General features: G+C 45.1%; 1 protein-coding gene across 3 annotated transcripts in view; it reads left to right on the top strand.

Moving 5' to 3' along the window:
• Positions 1 to 900: 900 nt before the first annotated feature.
• The window catches only part of pvrl2l (PVR cell adhesion molecule related 2 like), a 480,113-nt gene continuing 464,713 nt past the window's right edge, over positions 901 to 16,300 (top strand). For all 3 annotated transcript variants that reach the window (XM_061741374.1, XM_061741373.1, XM_061741372.1), the window contains exon 1: positions 901 to 1,334. In XM_061741374.1, coding sequence (XP_061597358.1) covers positions 1,253 to 1,334 — 82 coding nt within the window. In that variant the 5' untranslated portion in view covers positions 901 to 1,252. The remainder of the gene's footprint in view (positions 1,335 to 16,300) is intronic.

Raw genomic sequence — 16,300 nt, 5'->3', positions numbered from 1 at the left:
ATTGTGCACTTCGAGAAAAAGTCGAAATGTTGAGAAAAAAAGTCAAAATGTTGAGAAAAAAGTCAAAATTTCGTGAATAAAGTCAAAATGTTGAGAAAAAAGTGGAAATGTCAAGAAAAATTCCAAATGACGAGAAAAAAGTCGAAAAGTCGAGATTAAAGGTATTGTGACACAATTTTTAACATGCTTTTAACACTATTAAAAGTCTTGGCCAATATCCCTCAAATGTGTCTAAAAAGGTGTAACAAGAAAAACTTCACTTCAGTACTCCATGCCTGGCTTTTTTTATGACGGTGTTTTTTGCGCAGTGAAAAACGGGTCCTTTTCCCCCTTTCCTGTCAATCATTGCCCCGCTCCTCCTCCCAACCCCCCCCCCCCATAATTATGCGGAAATTCCCAGAAAGCACACAATACACTGAATGTTAAAATTTCAGTTTTTTGGGGTGTAATTGATGTCAAGACACCCAACTAAACACAAAAAATCAAGAAAAATGTGTTTTTCATGTCACAATCCCTTTAATGTTGAAGTAACCTACAATTTCGAGAAAAAAGTCGAGAAAAAAGTCGAAATGTCGACTTTATTCACGAAATTTCGACTTTTTTCTCGAAATTGTATTTCAACATTAATCTCATTAATCTTTTTTCTCGAAGTGCACAATAAAAAAAATCTTCCAAGTCAAATGTTTTTTCTCTCCCCTGGCCCTAATACCTGATACTCCTCCGTATCTCCCACTCCCACCCAGGTGGGATCTCCACGGGCGCGCGCGCTCAGGTGCGACCCGCCCGCGCGTGTGCGCTCCCTATGACGCGGTGCTGACATCACAGAGCCCCCCCTACCCCACTACCCCCCCTATCCCCTCCACCCCGCCACCCAGCCATCCAGCAGCAGCTCCAGCAGCCTCACTCACTCACTCACTCACGCACTCCGCCCGCACTCCGAGCATCGCCGCTGCCGGGAACCTGCGCGCACTGCGGCCGCGCCACGCGGGGAGGATCCGCTCCACGCACACGCACACGCGGGGAGGAGCAGAGACAGACCTGCCGGGGGGAGGACAGACAGACAGACAGGGACGGGAGGACAGACACACAGACAGACAGACAGGCAGACGCGCTGGAACTTGGCTGGTTTTAGTCCCGAGCTCCGCTGCAAGTTTCTCCGCGGTCGCAGGAGCAGGAGGACACGGGAGCGCGGCCGCGCCACGCACGCCGTTGCTGGATATTTGCGTCCACGTTGTTCCGCCGCGGGAGCAGAATGGCAGGAGGGTGGGTGTCTCCGGCCGGCACCTGGCTGCTGGCAGCGGTCCTGCACGCAGCGATCAGCCCCGCAGCGCAAGGTAAGGTCACCCGTGCCGTGCGCGCCGTGCGCGCCGTGCGCCCCGGGCCGCCGCGCCTGTCCGGCTCCGCGTCCCGGCCGCTGCTCGGTCGGGATCAGACCGTTGATATAAAACATCCATGGATCGGACTTGCTGGGGAAGTTGGTCGGTCTGGGGTTCTGCGGGACCGGCGTGCGCGCCGGGGTCCAGCCCGAGGCGTGGCCGCCCCGGCTCCGCGGGGTTTGTCCTAATTCCTCGCGGCTCCTGTAATCCGCCCTGAGCCGCCCCAGCTCAGACCTTACCTTACCTGACTACTGTACCTGCCGGGACTGCGCCGCTGATTGGCCGCAATCACGACCGCGGCCGTGCGCGGCCGTGCGCGCCTGTGCGCGGCACCCATGGGTGCTCCGTGAGTGCGGAGCAACAGGGTGATGCTGGGGACACGAGCACCGCCTGGCTCCTGATAACTGCACCATCATGACGGGAGAAATCACCAGCCAGAGCTCCCGGGGTTGCAAAGACCACTGCGATGTTTCTGAAGTTAATCTGCTTTGAAACAGTTAATTTGCAAAAATGCTGCAGTTTTTGTAACACAGTTAAAAATACAGTTCTGCTGAATAAATGTGCATCTTTGAGAGATGGAGATGTCTGCAGGACTCCCGAGGAAACATCCCAGTGATCACGTTAAATAAAAACAGCTTCTAATCCATGCAATGATGAATAGTTTTTGCTGAAGACTATACCGTTTTATGTGGAGATAACCTAAGTGTTTATGTAGTTTTCTCCAACCCAGACCAGTAAGAATGTTTCTCAAGAATAGAGATGGCATGGAAATGATGATCTCCAGCAGTACTGTCATAAATAATACAACCGGTTGTTTATGATAAAAACTATAGGTGATCACATGTCAGAACCGTCCCCAGATCATGGGTCATGAAAGAGCTGGGAGGCATCATGTCATGGAAACACGCCTCTGAGATCAAAGCAAATGGGTGGGTGAGCCATTGAGCCCCGCTTTGCATTTAAGGGTAGCATATGTTACGTAATAGGTGACAGTAAGAACTATGGAGGACACCCTGACCTGATCTGAGGAAGCCTTGACCTTATCTGAGGAAGTCCTGACCTGATCTGAGTCAGCGTTCGGCCAGTAAAGATGCAGCCTGGAGCTGCAGACCCTGGTCCTCCAGAGCCATGCAGCACAGGTTGGTGACAGTGGCTCGTGACAGTGTCTCGGCTGCATCCGGTCTGCATTGTTAGAAAGCTGTCAGATCCGCATGACAGCACCCCCGCAGGTTATGAATTAATTTGAAAGTGCAGCAGCCCAACTGTCTTGTTGGAGGAAAAAGCTCCACGTTCGTATCGCGGCTGCTCACCCAGAGAGGAACTGACAGGTGATGCACATGGAGATCCTCCACTTTCGCTTCTGAGAACTTTCCTTTATAAGAAAGAAAAAGATTTATACTGTAGATGGATGTTAAACATGATGAAACGGTACTCTGCAACAGGCATGAATGAGACAAAGGAAAAATCACGTTAACCTTGAACAAAAAAGGCACAGCAGAGTTGAGAGGATATTATTCTGTAGCAATGGTAATTACGTCACTTCAGGTGCTCCCTCTCCATCCTGGGCTGAAATGTCAACCGTGATGAGTCCCCTTGACGGCTCGGTGGAGATGGAGGGCTGATTAGCTCATCACTTGGAGAGGAGGCGGCCGGTGATCGTCGCCCACGGAGCAGCACGGCCTGATTACCGTCTGCTTTGCTTGTTGTTGTTTGCATGTTTGTGTCGGCGGTGATGGTTGTCCTCCGTTCGGTAGCCTTGACCGTTGCCCCCCCGTGTGGAGTACCGCCTGTGGGTGGGTTGGTTTCCTCCGGGTGCTCTGCCTTTCATAGAGAGTCCAGAGTCATGAATATGAAGCTAATTAATGAATGTCGTTTTAAACATGAGTGCGTGTGGTTCTGTCCCTTCCTGGAGTAAAGGTTGGAAGTAATCGATGCTCGGCATCAGGAACTTATTGCATGAAGTCTAAACACCCACCAGCTCTCTGACCTTTAAAGTAGTACACTTTTCAGTTATTCACTCAGTGGATACACACTTACATGGGAAGACATGGGAGCTGGGAATCTTTCAGGAAAGATGGAAATGAGGACAGCCAGTTCTTGGCCAGTTCTTGGCCAGTTCTTGCGAGGGTTCAAACGTCCCTCTGTGACCCGCCCAGCACAGCGTACAGCGTGTTTCCCTCTCTGGATGATGTATCGTTGAATACCGTATTTTCCGGAATGTAAGTCGCTCCGGAGTACAAGTCGCACCAGCCATGAAATGCATAATAAAGAAGGAAAAAAAACATATATATAAGTCGCATTTTTGGGGGAAATTTATTTTATAAAATCCAACACCAAGAACAGACATGTCATCTTGAAAGGCAATTTAAAATAAAAATAGAATAGAGGCAACAACAGGCTGAATAATTGTATGGTATGCTTACGTTACATGACACAACTGACAACGAGCCTGGTATGTTAACATAACAAATTAAGAGTTATTCAGATAACTATAGCATCAAAAATAATATGCTGAGAAGTTTACCAAACCATCCGTGTCACTCCAAATAACTAAAATCCAATGAAATCTTCATCCTCGGTGTCACTTTTAAACAACTCCGCTAACTCTGGAGGTAGAAGATGCAGCGCTTCCTCTTCTACGTCGCTTACGTCAGACTCATCGTCAGTTGCAGTTCGCACTCTTGAAGTTTAGTGTGAAAATAATAATGTGTTAATAATTTCACACATAAGTCGCTCCAGAGTATAAGTCGCACCCCCAGCCAAACTATGAACAAAAAACGTCACTTATAATCCGGAAAATACGGTAGTTACATGAATACGCCTTGAGGCAGAGGATTTGCCTTATCTCTGAAGAAAAGGGCAGTTTGAACGTCCTGGTAATGTATTTAGCTGGGAAAACTGATTATTATTTCTCACTTGAATTACTTGTGAACCCCATGGCGTCACCTGACCCTGAGGTTTTTAATTTCGAGCCCTTGACTGTTATGAAAAGTGGGCTTTGGCAGGAAAGTCGCAGCCTGCTGATGGTGATGACAGAACGATAAAGGCCCCTCTCAGACACGCTCTGTTGTCCATTGATCTGGTGGCACTGAACCTGTGGATGTCATGTCTGGATGACCCCCCTCCACCCAAACCCCAACCCCCCCGATGGGTTTCTGTAACCCTTCATGGCATCTTAGCACTTTAAACTAATCTTAACTGCTGCAACACATCAGACGTTCGGCAGCTGTAGCTTACTTTGGCTTCTGATCAGCTGTTCAGACACAACTAACACATCTAATCTGCTAGTCAATCTTTACTCGCTTTCCTTCTCCGTATTTTTACCTGTCAATCATTATCGGATCTTAGTCGTTTATTTATCTCAGCATTGGGTCAAATGAACAAGTCTTACAGTGTTTGACATAGACGCTGTAGCTTCTCGTCTGGTTGTTTTTATCTGCTCACAACTGTTTTCACTCACAACAGTGTGGTTGTCCGCTTGATGTGCTTTTGCGAAAATGCCATGTTGTTTGGGGAAAACAGTCGCCTGAAGATTAGCAGGGATTTGCGTGGAGGTGTGACTTCTCACCTGGCAAACGGCAGCAATGATGGAGAGTTCCTCAGCCAGGAGACCTAATAGATGTTCTTTTTCTTAATTCAATAGCATCTTGTTTCTGTAGTCCGAATAAACTCTTGTGAGTGCAACACCAACTGTTCAACAAGCTTACACATGTCGAAAAATGATATTACAATGTTTTCCAAATCCAAGGTCTGAGTTCAAGTGATCTTGGGAGAGTCTGGAGAGGCTTGAGGTTTCCGTTGTTGCCTTGAAAGCTGATCACAGGTACGACTGCTGGGTTTAAATGTCACTGAGTGTGTGAGGGATCTGAACGCCTGGCAAGAGCCTGCTCTTGGACGTGTTTAATGATGTGTTTCAGTATTTATTTTTGTCGTTTTTCAGCCTGTTTATGGGGAATCCTGCAAACCGCATTTATAAGACAGAACCCCACAACTTCGGCTTTAAAGAGACAAACTAAATGTTGTTTTGAGCCCACTGTAATGAGACCCACCGCGTTGTGTATCCGTGCTGAGGTCACACGGGGATCACAGATGAGTAGATGTGGGTCCTGACCTGCAGTCTAAGCTGTAAATGTCAATGGGTTTCCCGGTGAGGCTTGCAGTGATAATCATCCCCACGAGAACGGATAATTGATGCTAACTGAGTATGAATGACTCATTTCACCGCCAAGTCCACGACGATAGCAGCGGCTGTTTGTATTAATCCCAGAACAATGCGCTATCAAGTTTGCTTCTTAATTAAAGCCTTTTTATAAAAGCTCATTGACAGATTTGCTCGTATGTAGTGTTAAATAAGCCTGTTATTTGTCTACTTTTGTGTTTCTATCTTGACTTCTACCCCTGTCTTTCGCCTATAAAGAGCTGGGATAGGCTCCAGCAGACCCTGTGACCCTGTACAGGAGTGAGCGGGTATAGAAAACAGATGGATAGATGGACTCCTGACAAATCTGCTCTGTCTGTGCCAATGAATGATAAACTGCTCACTATGTATTTCAGAAATTCAGTCAAAGCTGTACTAAAAGTTAGCGCAGCTGGTCACTCAGACAGATTTGGATGTGTTAGGTACACCTTGGTAGTAGCGAGTTGGACCCCCTTCTGCCTCCAGAACTGCTTTAATCCTTCGTGGCGTAGATTCAACAAGGTTCTGGAAACATTCCCCAGAGAGTTTGGTCCATATTGACATGACGGCATCATGCAGTGGCTGCAGATTTGTCGGCTGCAAATCCATGATGAGAATCTCCCGTTCCACCACATCCCAAAGCTTCTGTTGGACTGAGATCTGAGTAGTGAACTCGGTACTCGTTTGGTACTAATGGGCCCAAAGTGTGCCAGGAGAATATCCCCCCTCTATTACACCCCCACCACCACCAGCCTGAACCGTTGATACGAGGCAGGATGGATCCATGCTTTCATGTTGTTGATGCCAGAGACTCATCAGACCAGGCAACGTTTTTCCTTCTTCTGTTGTCCCGTTCTGGTGATCATGTGTGAAATACAGTATAACCTCAGTTTCCTGTTCTTAGCTGACAGGAGTGGCCCCATCCGCCTCAAGATCAGACGTGTTGTGGCTCAGAGATGCTCTTCTGCAGACCTCGGTTGTAACGAGTGGTTATTTGAGTTACTGTTGCCTTTTCTATCAGCTCCAACCAGTCTGACCTCTGACCTCTGGCATCAACATGCCCACAGAACTGCCGCTCACTGGATGTTTTCTCTTCTTCGGACCGTTCTCTGTAAACTCTAGAGGTGGCTGTGCGTGAAAATTCCAGTAGATCCAGTAGATGTTTCTGAAACACTCAAACTGGCACCAACAACCATGCCACGTTCAAAGTAGGGCTGGGCGATATGGACCAAAAGTCATATCTCGATATTTTCTAGCTGAATGGCGATACTCGATATATATCTCGATATTTTTTCTGTGCCATAATTGGGGTTTCCCCCAAAGCATTATAGCATAGCATCTCTGTTAGCTTCATTTTTTTCTGAGGGAAACCCTTAAAAAAACAGTCAGTTTTAATACAAAGCCTCGTGCCAAATGTCACACAGGTACATTTATTAACTGCACAATATCAAAATGTATAAAACAAATGAAATAAAAATAAACTGCCTGCATATATAGAATAAAAATGCTTCTTGAATAAAATAAAACAAATGTCCCTTTCCTGCATAACAATTAAATTCAAATACACTGTGTAATTAATACAATGTAGACAGTAACAGACAGACTTTTCCACTGAGGTTGACAGTTGTGCAAGTAACAAAACATTTGTGCAAATCTCAAATAAAACATTCAAGTCAATTTGTCACAAAATAAGCTATATCAAAATAAAAAATAAAATGTTTTTTATTTTTTTTTAAATCGATATAAACGATATTGTCTCGTACCATATCGCGTTTGAAAATATATCGATATATATTAAAATCTTGATATATCGCCCAGCCCTAGTTCAAAGTCACTTAAATCACCTTTCCTCCCCGTTTGGATGCTGGTTTGAACTGCAGCAGATCGTCTTGACCATGTCTACATGCCTAAATGCATTGAAAAATTCTAACGTTAATGAGCAATTGGACAGGTGTACCTAATAAAGTGGCTTTTGCTGTGCCAACATTAGTGTTATGACTTTATCTTTGGCCCATTAGAAGATGTTAACTGTAATTGGGGTAAAATGCTGTATTCTGGGAGGGGTTCAGAAGCTCTGAAAGGCCAGGTTTTAATTCAAGACTTGGCCAGTAATTATGTTTTGGGGGGAGGTTGAGAAAATGGGTTGCTTAGCAAATTCGAGATCACATTTCGGGTAATCAACCCTATCATGGTTAGCACCTTGGCTTTGCCTGTGATTCTTCCGCAAACAGGTGTCGGTGGGGACGGAGGGATTACGGAGCATAGCAACAGGAGCAGGGCCATGAATCACAATGGAGCTGATGAAAGGACGGTCAGAGGAGGGTTTACACGGCCTTCTCTACGTCACGCAAGCCTCTGTCAGACCTCTTAGAAATGCACACACAAAGTAACTAGCACATAATCAAAATAGCCTCCTCCAACAAGGCTTTCATACCCGGCTCATTCCTCTGTTCTTACCCCGTCAGCGCTGTCCTCTCACCCTCTTTCACACATTTTTGCTCGCGACCCGCGTTGAGCCAGCCAGGCTGGCTGCTTCTCCACACTGGTTCCCGAGCAGGGACCCTTTTGTTGGATCAGCTTTTGGTGGAATTAAAAAGGATGCCAACCCCCCCCACCCTCCCCTTCCTCACTCCGCTGCCTTCTCTCCCTCCCTCCATCCACGTTCCTGCTTTCGGTTCTTCTAGGCCTCATTGTTTGGAAAGGGAGGGAGCTGTGGGGAAATCCAGAAGTGTGAAAGTGTTTAGACAAGCATCCCTGCGTTGTGTCGCCGCTCCGACCGTCCTCGGCTCGCCAGGACGGGACTCCAGGCCCCTCTCTCCTTCCCTTTTTCAGTCGCCGTTTCCTGTCCAGATATAGTTTGCCGGTGACAAAATGGAAATCACGTCTAGCATCCACGTGGGAGTGCAGTGGTGGATCGGGCTGCAGCGTGACTTTGTGACATTTCCTGTTGTACCCATGTGGGCGACTAATAAGCGCAGTAACATTTGTTTGCTCCCTTGGCATCATTACAGAGCCTCTGGCGGGGATTCTTCCTGCAGAGAGGAGATAGGGTTAAGAGGACATCCTTGCTTCAGCAGTGCTTGCTTCAGTCACCAGAACTGGCTGCAGTAACGTTCCCTACTTGCATCAGCGCTAAGTGGTGGTGAAATAACAACGGAGCTGGATGATGTGCTAATAATCACGACTATCTGCCATCAAAAATGCGGATAAGATGCAGTCAAGTTGGCGGCATCTGATCGTGCACATGCAACACATCGTTTTTCCCCCTCCAGGAGCATTTGTGTTTTTTAATAAACACGATGTTGGAATAATCTGTTAGAGTAGGTGGAATAGAATTAACTAAATTTATTGCAATCAAATAGCATAACAGTTTGATTAAAGAAAACGAGAGCTCAGTCATTTCCTCTCAGAGCAAAAACAGAGACGTTAATCTGTGAAGGCGGTTGTATTTCTCTGCACGTGTCATGCTGTCAGAAGGGCATACGTTCATGGTTATGTCTGAATACCTTCTAATTAATATCCAGTTTTTATTTGAAATGAGTGATTTTAAAACAAGATTGCTCTGTGTTTCTGTAGACCGTTGGACGTGAGCGTATCGGACTGATACCATCCACACTTCCACATAAACGTGTGATATAAATGATAGATTTGCCTATTTATAAAACAAAAAGTAGTTCAGTATTTGGAATCAATAACTCAATTATCTGAGCTCAAACTAAAAAAAATGAAATACAATCACACATTAGGTTTGTTGGTTCGCTGCTGCCTCCCAATGTAATTAAATAGTCTTTTAGTGTCTTCTTACGAGTTTAAGAACCGGTTATTTGCTGCTTTGCTCCAGGTGATTAAATGGAAAGTGAGAGCTTTTTCGTTGCGGGAAAGTGTTGAGAAATAAAAAGTCAATTTCCTGCCCTTGTTCAAGTGCTCACGGCAGTAAAAAGGCCAGGCCATTGTCCATTGTTTTTGAAATGTGACTGCACTATTCCTGGACCTCCATTCTTGAACTTATAACACAAGAAATCCAGCGTGACGTAGAAGTTGTGGTGTAACTTTTACCGTCCTGGCCTGAGCACCAGTCTGGAGTCTCTGTAAACCCCACGTAGAACCTACTCTCCTGGTTTCTGATTAGTTAACTGCTCTAATTAGGATGTGACGGGAGCATCTTATCAGGTGCACGCAGCTATTATGGATTCTTAATTAGGACAATTTCACTTAAGCATTAAATGAGTTTCAACTATGACCGTGTGAAGACAACATGTTGCATGATGATAAATCGCATCCTTCATTCAGTAATGTTAGTTTTCATATTCACAGTCAATGATCACTGGAGCCAGTCGGTGAAACAAAGCAGCGAAGTTCAGGAACAGAATGGAGAAACTCCACACCCCACGGATGTAATGCAAATGGAGAAAGAACTGGAGTGGATTGATTTATCTCCGCTTGTCTGTCCATAAATAACCGGCCTGCTCTCCACAGCCCTGAGGCTGGTAGATTACAGGTGCAGGTCAGTGGTGAGCCCGCAACGAGAGCCGGAGAGGCCGGGAGTGATTAGATTCTGATTCTATGGGTCACGATCCTCTTCAAAACCCTCAACTCAGTACAAATGAGTGCTACTTTCAGTATTTAGTCCACTGTCTATGAAGAAAGCAGAGAAACAACTGAAAACGGAGTTAAAATTCATTTTCTGCAATGATTATGACTGCATGGCATTTTATCACATCCCTAAAACTGAAAGGGCTAGTTCAACTTATAAGAACGGAGGGAAAAAAAAGTTATTTCTGTTTGAAATTAAGTGAGAAATGCAATTTTGAATTTTCCTTTAAATATGAGTGCAACCACAGAAGAACCGCAGAAGTTATACTTGATGGTAGCATAATGGGTTGTTGTTAAGGTTATGGTGTCATGATGAAGTTATAAAATGCTCATTTGTTTACTTGTGGCGTGTCTGCTGAAGGATGTCAGGGACTCTTGCTGCAGCTTGGACACTGATGTTTAACTTTTCTCTTTCTAATGTGATGGAAATCAGCACATTAGATCAAGACTTGCTCAACTTTAAGCGTTGAATCTTTGTGCAGGCGAGGCAGAACTGTCCCCGTGGGAAGGATATGATGGTAACGGCACGCTGTGGCTCAAATGTGTTTATCAAAACTCAGAAACTTTGCTTTACGGATGTTGGTCCAGATACAGCAGGGGCAGGACTTTCTTCTGCACGTTCAGAAGTCATTGGAAGGATGGTGAAGTTGTGTTTGTCATAAACTGGATGTTTAACTTCTTCCTCCTGACAAACACAGTTTTATTTAGCAAATCTTAAGTAGGTATGTTGCACGGAGCCAAAACCTCCAGAGTACGATCAGACCCTCACCGTCCCCGACCGGCTGCTGTTGCTGTGGCCCCGTGTCGATCACGATCAAAACACAGAATTACGTTTTTCTCATTAATGAAACGGTTCTGAATCGTGAGTCTCATGTGAGTTGTTTCCTTGTTTTAATGCGTTAGTAGCAGCGCCAATAAACACCAGTATTTCTGAGCGTCCTCCACGCCGGATCTTCTCCTGGGAGTCTAAATAAACTAAGTCTAAGCCTATATGCTCATGTGTGCATATAGGCTTAGACTTAGTTAATAATCCACTTGTACATAGTTTCACACCACCGGCTAACATCGCGTCTCTTTATATTGCATCTTATTTCCATGTAAACCACACCTACATTACCAGGAAATATCAGTCTTTTAAAGTGCCAGTCCATACAACGCAGTGTGTTTACTCACACCATTCTGCAAGACCTTCTGTGTGGAATTAGCTCGTTTATCCTGTGGTGTTATTTCAAATATGGCTGCAAATGAAAGGCTTTCCTACAGCGGATATTAGCGGGGATGTTTCCTGCCACAGACGTGGATCCTCGTGTAGCTGTCAGGTAGACGGCTGACAGGAAACAGTCCACGTTTTAGATTAACAGCGGGACATGAGTTCCTGTCAGACTCCGTTAGAGGGCTTGGCACATCCTCTACAAAGACCAGCGTGATGGAAACTGAGCCGGAGGCAGAGCTTCGGACCGGTGGCAGCGGTCTTCCCTGGTCCAACTTGTGCCGACGAATCCATCACAGTCTTTCTGTCTTTCGTTACCTGGCTCTGTGCCCCAATCCATCCAAGCATCGGGACTATTTATTTCCGATGGAAGGTGTTTCCCAGACGGATGGCTTAACGCTTCAAAGGAGCTGAATTTTTAAGGCACTTAGTGATTCCAGAAGGATTGGGTTGGTTCTTGATTGGGGTTTTCACTCTTAACGAAACACCTGAGAGGAGTTCCCTCTGTGCTCCTCGCTGAGGGACCATCATCGCCGCTTCCTTCCCCGTGAGTGGATCCGTGTTCCCACGGTGCTCCGTCAGCAGAGTTGCAGGGAGCGGCGCTCACAGCTGAAAGCTAGAAGCTGGCAGCTGAGCTGCCGCCGTTTCTCAGCGTCCTGTCTGACGTGGGAGAGAGGGAAAGGTGCAGCGATGCGTGAGCGATCCCTCCGACCCCGGCGAGGGAGCCACGGCAGGTGTGCTGCGCAGAATACGCTGGATGGAAGAACAATCCACAATCTTACTGTTCGTTCTTTTGGGTCTTTATTCAACAGAAACCTCCAAAGGAAAAGATTTTCAGTGTTTATTCCCCCGTAAGCTTCTTTTTGAATTTGATGCCAACACATCCATTAAATAAATGGAGAGACATGTTTACCATTGTGCTGCATCTATCCTTTTAATTTGTTCTCTTTTTTTTGTCATTTGGGAACTGAGGATACGAATTGTTTGAATTTTGAAAGAGGAATCTGTGCCCTTCGGTGTTGAACGCAGCATTTTGGCTGCTTGGAGGTCTGCGCTTGTTGTCTCATTCTCTCCGTTTCATACTGCTCTTCAGTAGAAAACAGATCAGGACTGCAGGCAGCCCAGTCAAGCACGCACACTCGGCGTCCGCGAAGCCGCGCCGTTGGAAGTCGTGCAGGATGAGGCCTGACATATTTCTGTTGAAATAACCGCGAACCTCCCGGGAAAAACTGAGCGGTGATTGAAGCATATGTCTCCCCAGAATCCCAATACCTACATCCACGTTGGCGCTGCCGGGAAGGGAAGAAGAAAAAACAAAAAAGAGCTTTTGAGACCATTTATTTAGGTGTTAACTCCAGCAGAACACAACCCTGTCTAGATCTGAAAATGTCTTTTTCAGTGAGCTGTTAGGATTTCCACAGTGTCCGTCAGCGTTTTGGACTCCACCCAACTTCACATCATCAATTCATTGTACCTCTGAAGTGGCTTTCACAAAGCTTTAACATCCATTCATAAAAAGGCATATTCTATGATAAAAAAGGGGGTGGGGTCAAATTTAATTTCTGACTCCGCCCCTATAACCAACCGCTATGAACAGACATGGTTGAAAAGAAGAGCTTTTGTACCGTATCTCTGGTATTTTAACCAAAGTAGACCTAGTCCAGGGGTCGGCAACCCGCGGCTCTAGAGCTGCATCCGGCTCTTTAGCGCCGCCCTAGTGGCTCCTGGAGCTTTTTCAAAAATGTTTGACCTTTTTTTCCTTTTTTTTTCTTTTTTTTTCCTTTTTTCTTCTTTTTTTCTCTCTCTTTTTTTCTTCTTTTTTTCATTTTTTTCTTTTTTCTTCTTTTTTCCTTTTTTTTCTCTTTTTTCTTCCTTTTTCCTTTCCTTTTTAATCTCGACATTTCGACTTTTTTCACGAAATTCTGACTATTTCCTTGACATTTCAACTTTGTTCTCGACATTTCGACTTTTTTCTCGAAATTTTGACTTTTTTCTCGACATTTCGACTTTTTTCTCGAGATTGTACTTCAACATGAATCTCAATATTTTTAATGTTTTTCTTGAAATTTTGACTTTTTTCTCGACATTTTGACTTTTTCTCAACATTTCGACTTTTTTCTCGACATTTCGACTTTATTCTCAACATTTTGACTTTTTTCTCAACATTTCGCCTTTCGCCATTTGCCTTCATTCTAAGGCTGATACGAGACTTTTCATTTTTTGTGGCTCCAGACATATTTGTTTTTTGTGTTTTTTGTCCAATATGGCTCTTTCAACATTTTGGGTTGCCGACCCCTGACCTAGTCATTTACATAACCTCTCTCTTTTGAAACCAAAGCTTCTTTTTTATTGCTGAATAAATCGAGATTTGAAAAATAAACAAATCCACGAATGAAAGAACCCACAAACCAGGGTTTATTATGCTCTTCTCTTATCGAACAGACTTGTCTTGAGGATTAGTCACGACAAACGGGAGCAGTGTGTTATCAGATAAAATAGTTAACCGTGATTGATTTTGTGCTTCTCGATATCACACGTCTTGCAGTGAGAGTGAATGTTTCAGTGCAGTCCGTTTCAATCATGTTGGAGTACAAATATGTGGGGAGGAGAGTAGGAATGGGCGATATTTTACCGTTCACGATTTACGGTCAAAAAAATTCCTCACGATAAGAATTCGTCATCTCGCAGTAAAAATGATAAATTCCCGTTGATGATGTTTTTGTGTAAAGCTGATTTATGGTTCTGTGTTAAATCCACGTGAAGGAAGGAAGGAAGGAAGGAAGGAAGGAAGGAAGGAAGGAAGGAAGGAAGGAAGGAAGGAAGGAAGGAAGGAAGGAAGGAAGGAAGGAAGGAAGGAAGGAAGGAAGGAAGGAAGGAAGGAAGGAAGGAAGGAGAGAGCAGGAGGAAAGAAGGAAGGAAGGGGAAAAAAGAAGGAAGGAAGGAAGGAAGGAAGGAAGGAAGGAAACAAGGAAAGGAGGAAGGAAGGGAGAAAAGAGGAAGGGAAGAAGGAAGGAGAGAGCAGGAGGAAAGAAGGAAGGAAGGAAGGGAGAAAACAAGGAAAGGAAGGAAGGAAGGAAGGAAGGAAGGAAGGAAGGAAGGAAAGGGAGAAGGAAGGAAGGAAGGAAAGGGAGAAGGAAGGAAGGAAGGAAGGAAGGAAGGAAGGAAGGAAGGAAGGAAGGAAGGAAGGAAGGAAGGAAGGAAGGAAGGGAGGGAGGGAGGAAGGAAGGAAGGAAGGAAGGAAGGAAGGAAGGAAAGGAGGAAGGAAGGGAGAAAAGAGGAAGGGAAGAAGGAAGGAGAGAGCAGGAGGAAAGAAGGAAGGAGGAAGGGAGAAAACAAGGGAAGGAAGGAAGGAAGGAAGGAAGGAAGGAAGGAAGGAAGGAAGGAAAGGGAGAAAACAAGGAAAGGAGGAAGGAAGGAAGGAAGGAAGGAAGGAAGGAAGGAAGGAAGGAAGGAAGGAAGGAAGGAAGGAAGGAAGGAAGGAAGGAAGGAAGGAAGGAAGGAAGGAAGGAAGGAAATGAGCCAGAAAGAAAGAAAAAAGGATAAATTCCCGTTGATGACGTTTTTGTGTAACAAACATGGCGGATCTGAGAGCGAGATAGATTTCTAGTTAAAAAGGTGGAGTTGAATTGGTATTTTTTTTATCGTCATTTTTATCGTTATCGGGATAAATGCCAGAAATTATCGTGATACATTTTTTAGTTCATACCGCCCATCCCTAGAGGACAGACGGTGGTTGTCACTCCAGAGGACAGAGCGGGACGCTTCCCTGCAAACGTGAGACTGGAGGAGAGCTGGAGTTCTGCTTGAGACCGAGGTGAACCTGTGTTCCTCTGCTGGTCACGTCTTCGGCTGATTGGCTCAAGGCTGCGCAAGCTCCTGCTGCAGCAGCCGCTGCTGCTAAATCTCAAATTTAATATGTCTAATGGAAGAATGCAGCCTGGTGTTCTTCATTCAAATCCACAATGTCATTTTCCCAGATGGATGCTGATTCGCTCATTCCTAATGCACCCATAAATAACCAATAAGTCGCCTCACCTCCAGCAGTACACAAACTGGTGCCCCCCCCCCCACCTCATCCTGATGGCTACTGCTAAAACTGATTAATCGCTTCCACATCCTTCACTAATTTAGCCGCTGATAAGAGATTAAGTGCGAGCACGACAGAACAAGCTTTGTATCCCTCAACTCTTTCTCCATTTTAACATCACTATGAACAGATGGGGGGGGCAGAAAACTCACGACTCTGAAGTCGTGTCTCATCTAAAATGGGGGTCACCTCACGTTTCACACTATTCACTTAGTGGAGTTCTCCCGTGAATACAGAATTGGGTTTTCTCTCCCACAAAAGGCTGAAGTTCTTTCTTTCAGTATTCCAGATGAAATCAGACAATCCAGTCATTTGGAAACCAGCAATGAACGTTTTCATTTGCGTGATGGAATTACACGAGCTCAAAGGCAGGTTTTTTCTATTTCCTTCTTTAATAGTATATCATTGTCCAATGACTTGATATACTGCCCTGTGCTTTTCTGTGGGCTCCAAGCGTTCTCCCCTCTTCTCATTTCATTATTTCTCTTCCTCGCTGCTTTGATGGGAACACTTACCTGTCACTCAGCCAGAAGTATCTTTGGCTCTTTATTTCTGTTTTTTACTTTTGCTAAGATTATTCAGCTCATGTCCTCCTCAATCAGACCGAATGAAAGTGCAAAACAGATTAGTGAGGCTGCTTGTAAGTAGCTTCCACCGAACATCTGTCAGCCACGCGTCATTGCCATCACCGTGAGCTTTACTGCAAATGATATCTCCGTCTAAATAAGACCAAAAACAAACTCTGCATTTGTCGTGTTGTTTTGTTTTTGCTGGGTTTTATTGATTTCAGATTCTTTGAATATGCCTCAGCAGGAAATCCTGCTTTTGGAGACTTGTGTCATGGGCCTTTTTAAAAA

This window comes from Cololabis saira, chromosome 15 (assembly GCF_033807715.1).
Source record: "Cololabis saira isolate AMF1-May2022 chromosome 15, fColSai1.1, whole genome shotgun sequence".
Classification (NCBI taxonomy): Eukaryota; Metazoa; Chordata; class Actinopteri; order Beloniformes; family Belonidae; genus Cololabis; species Cololabis saira.
This window is presented reverse-complemented; position numbering and strand designations above follow the sequence as displayed.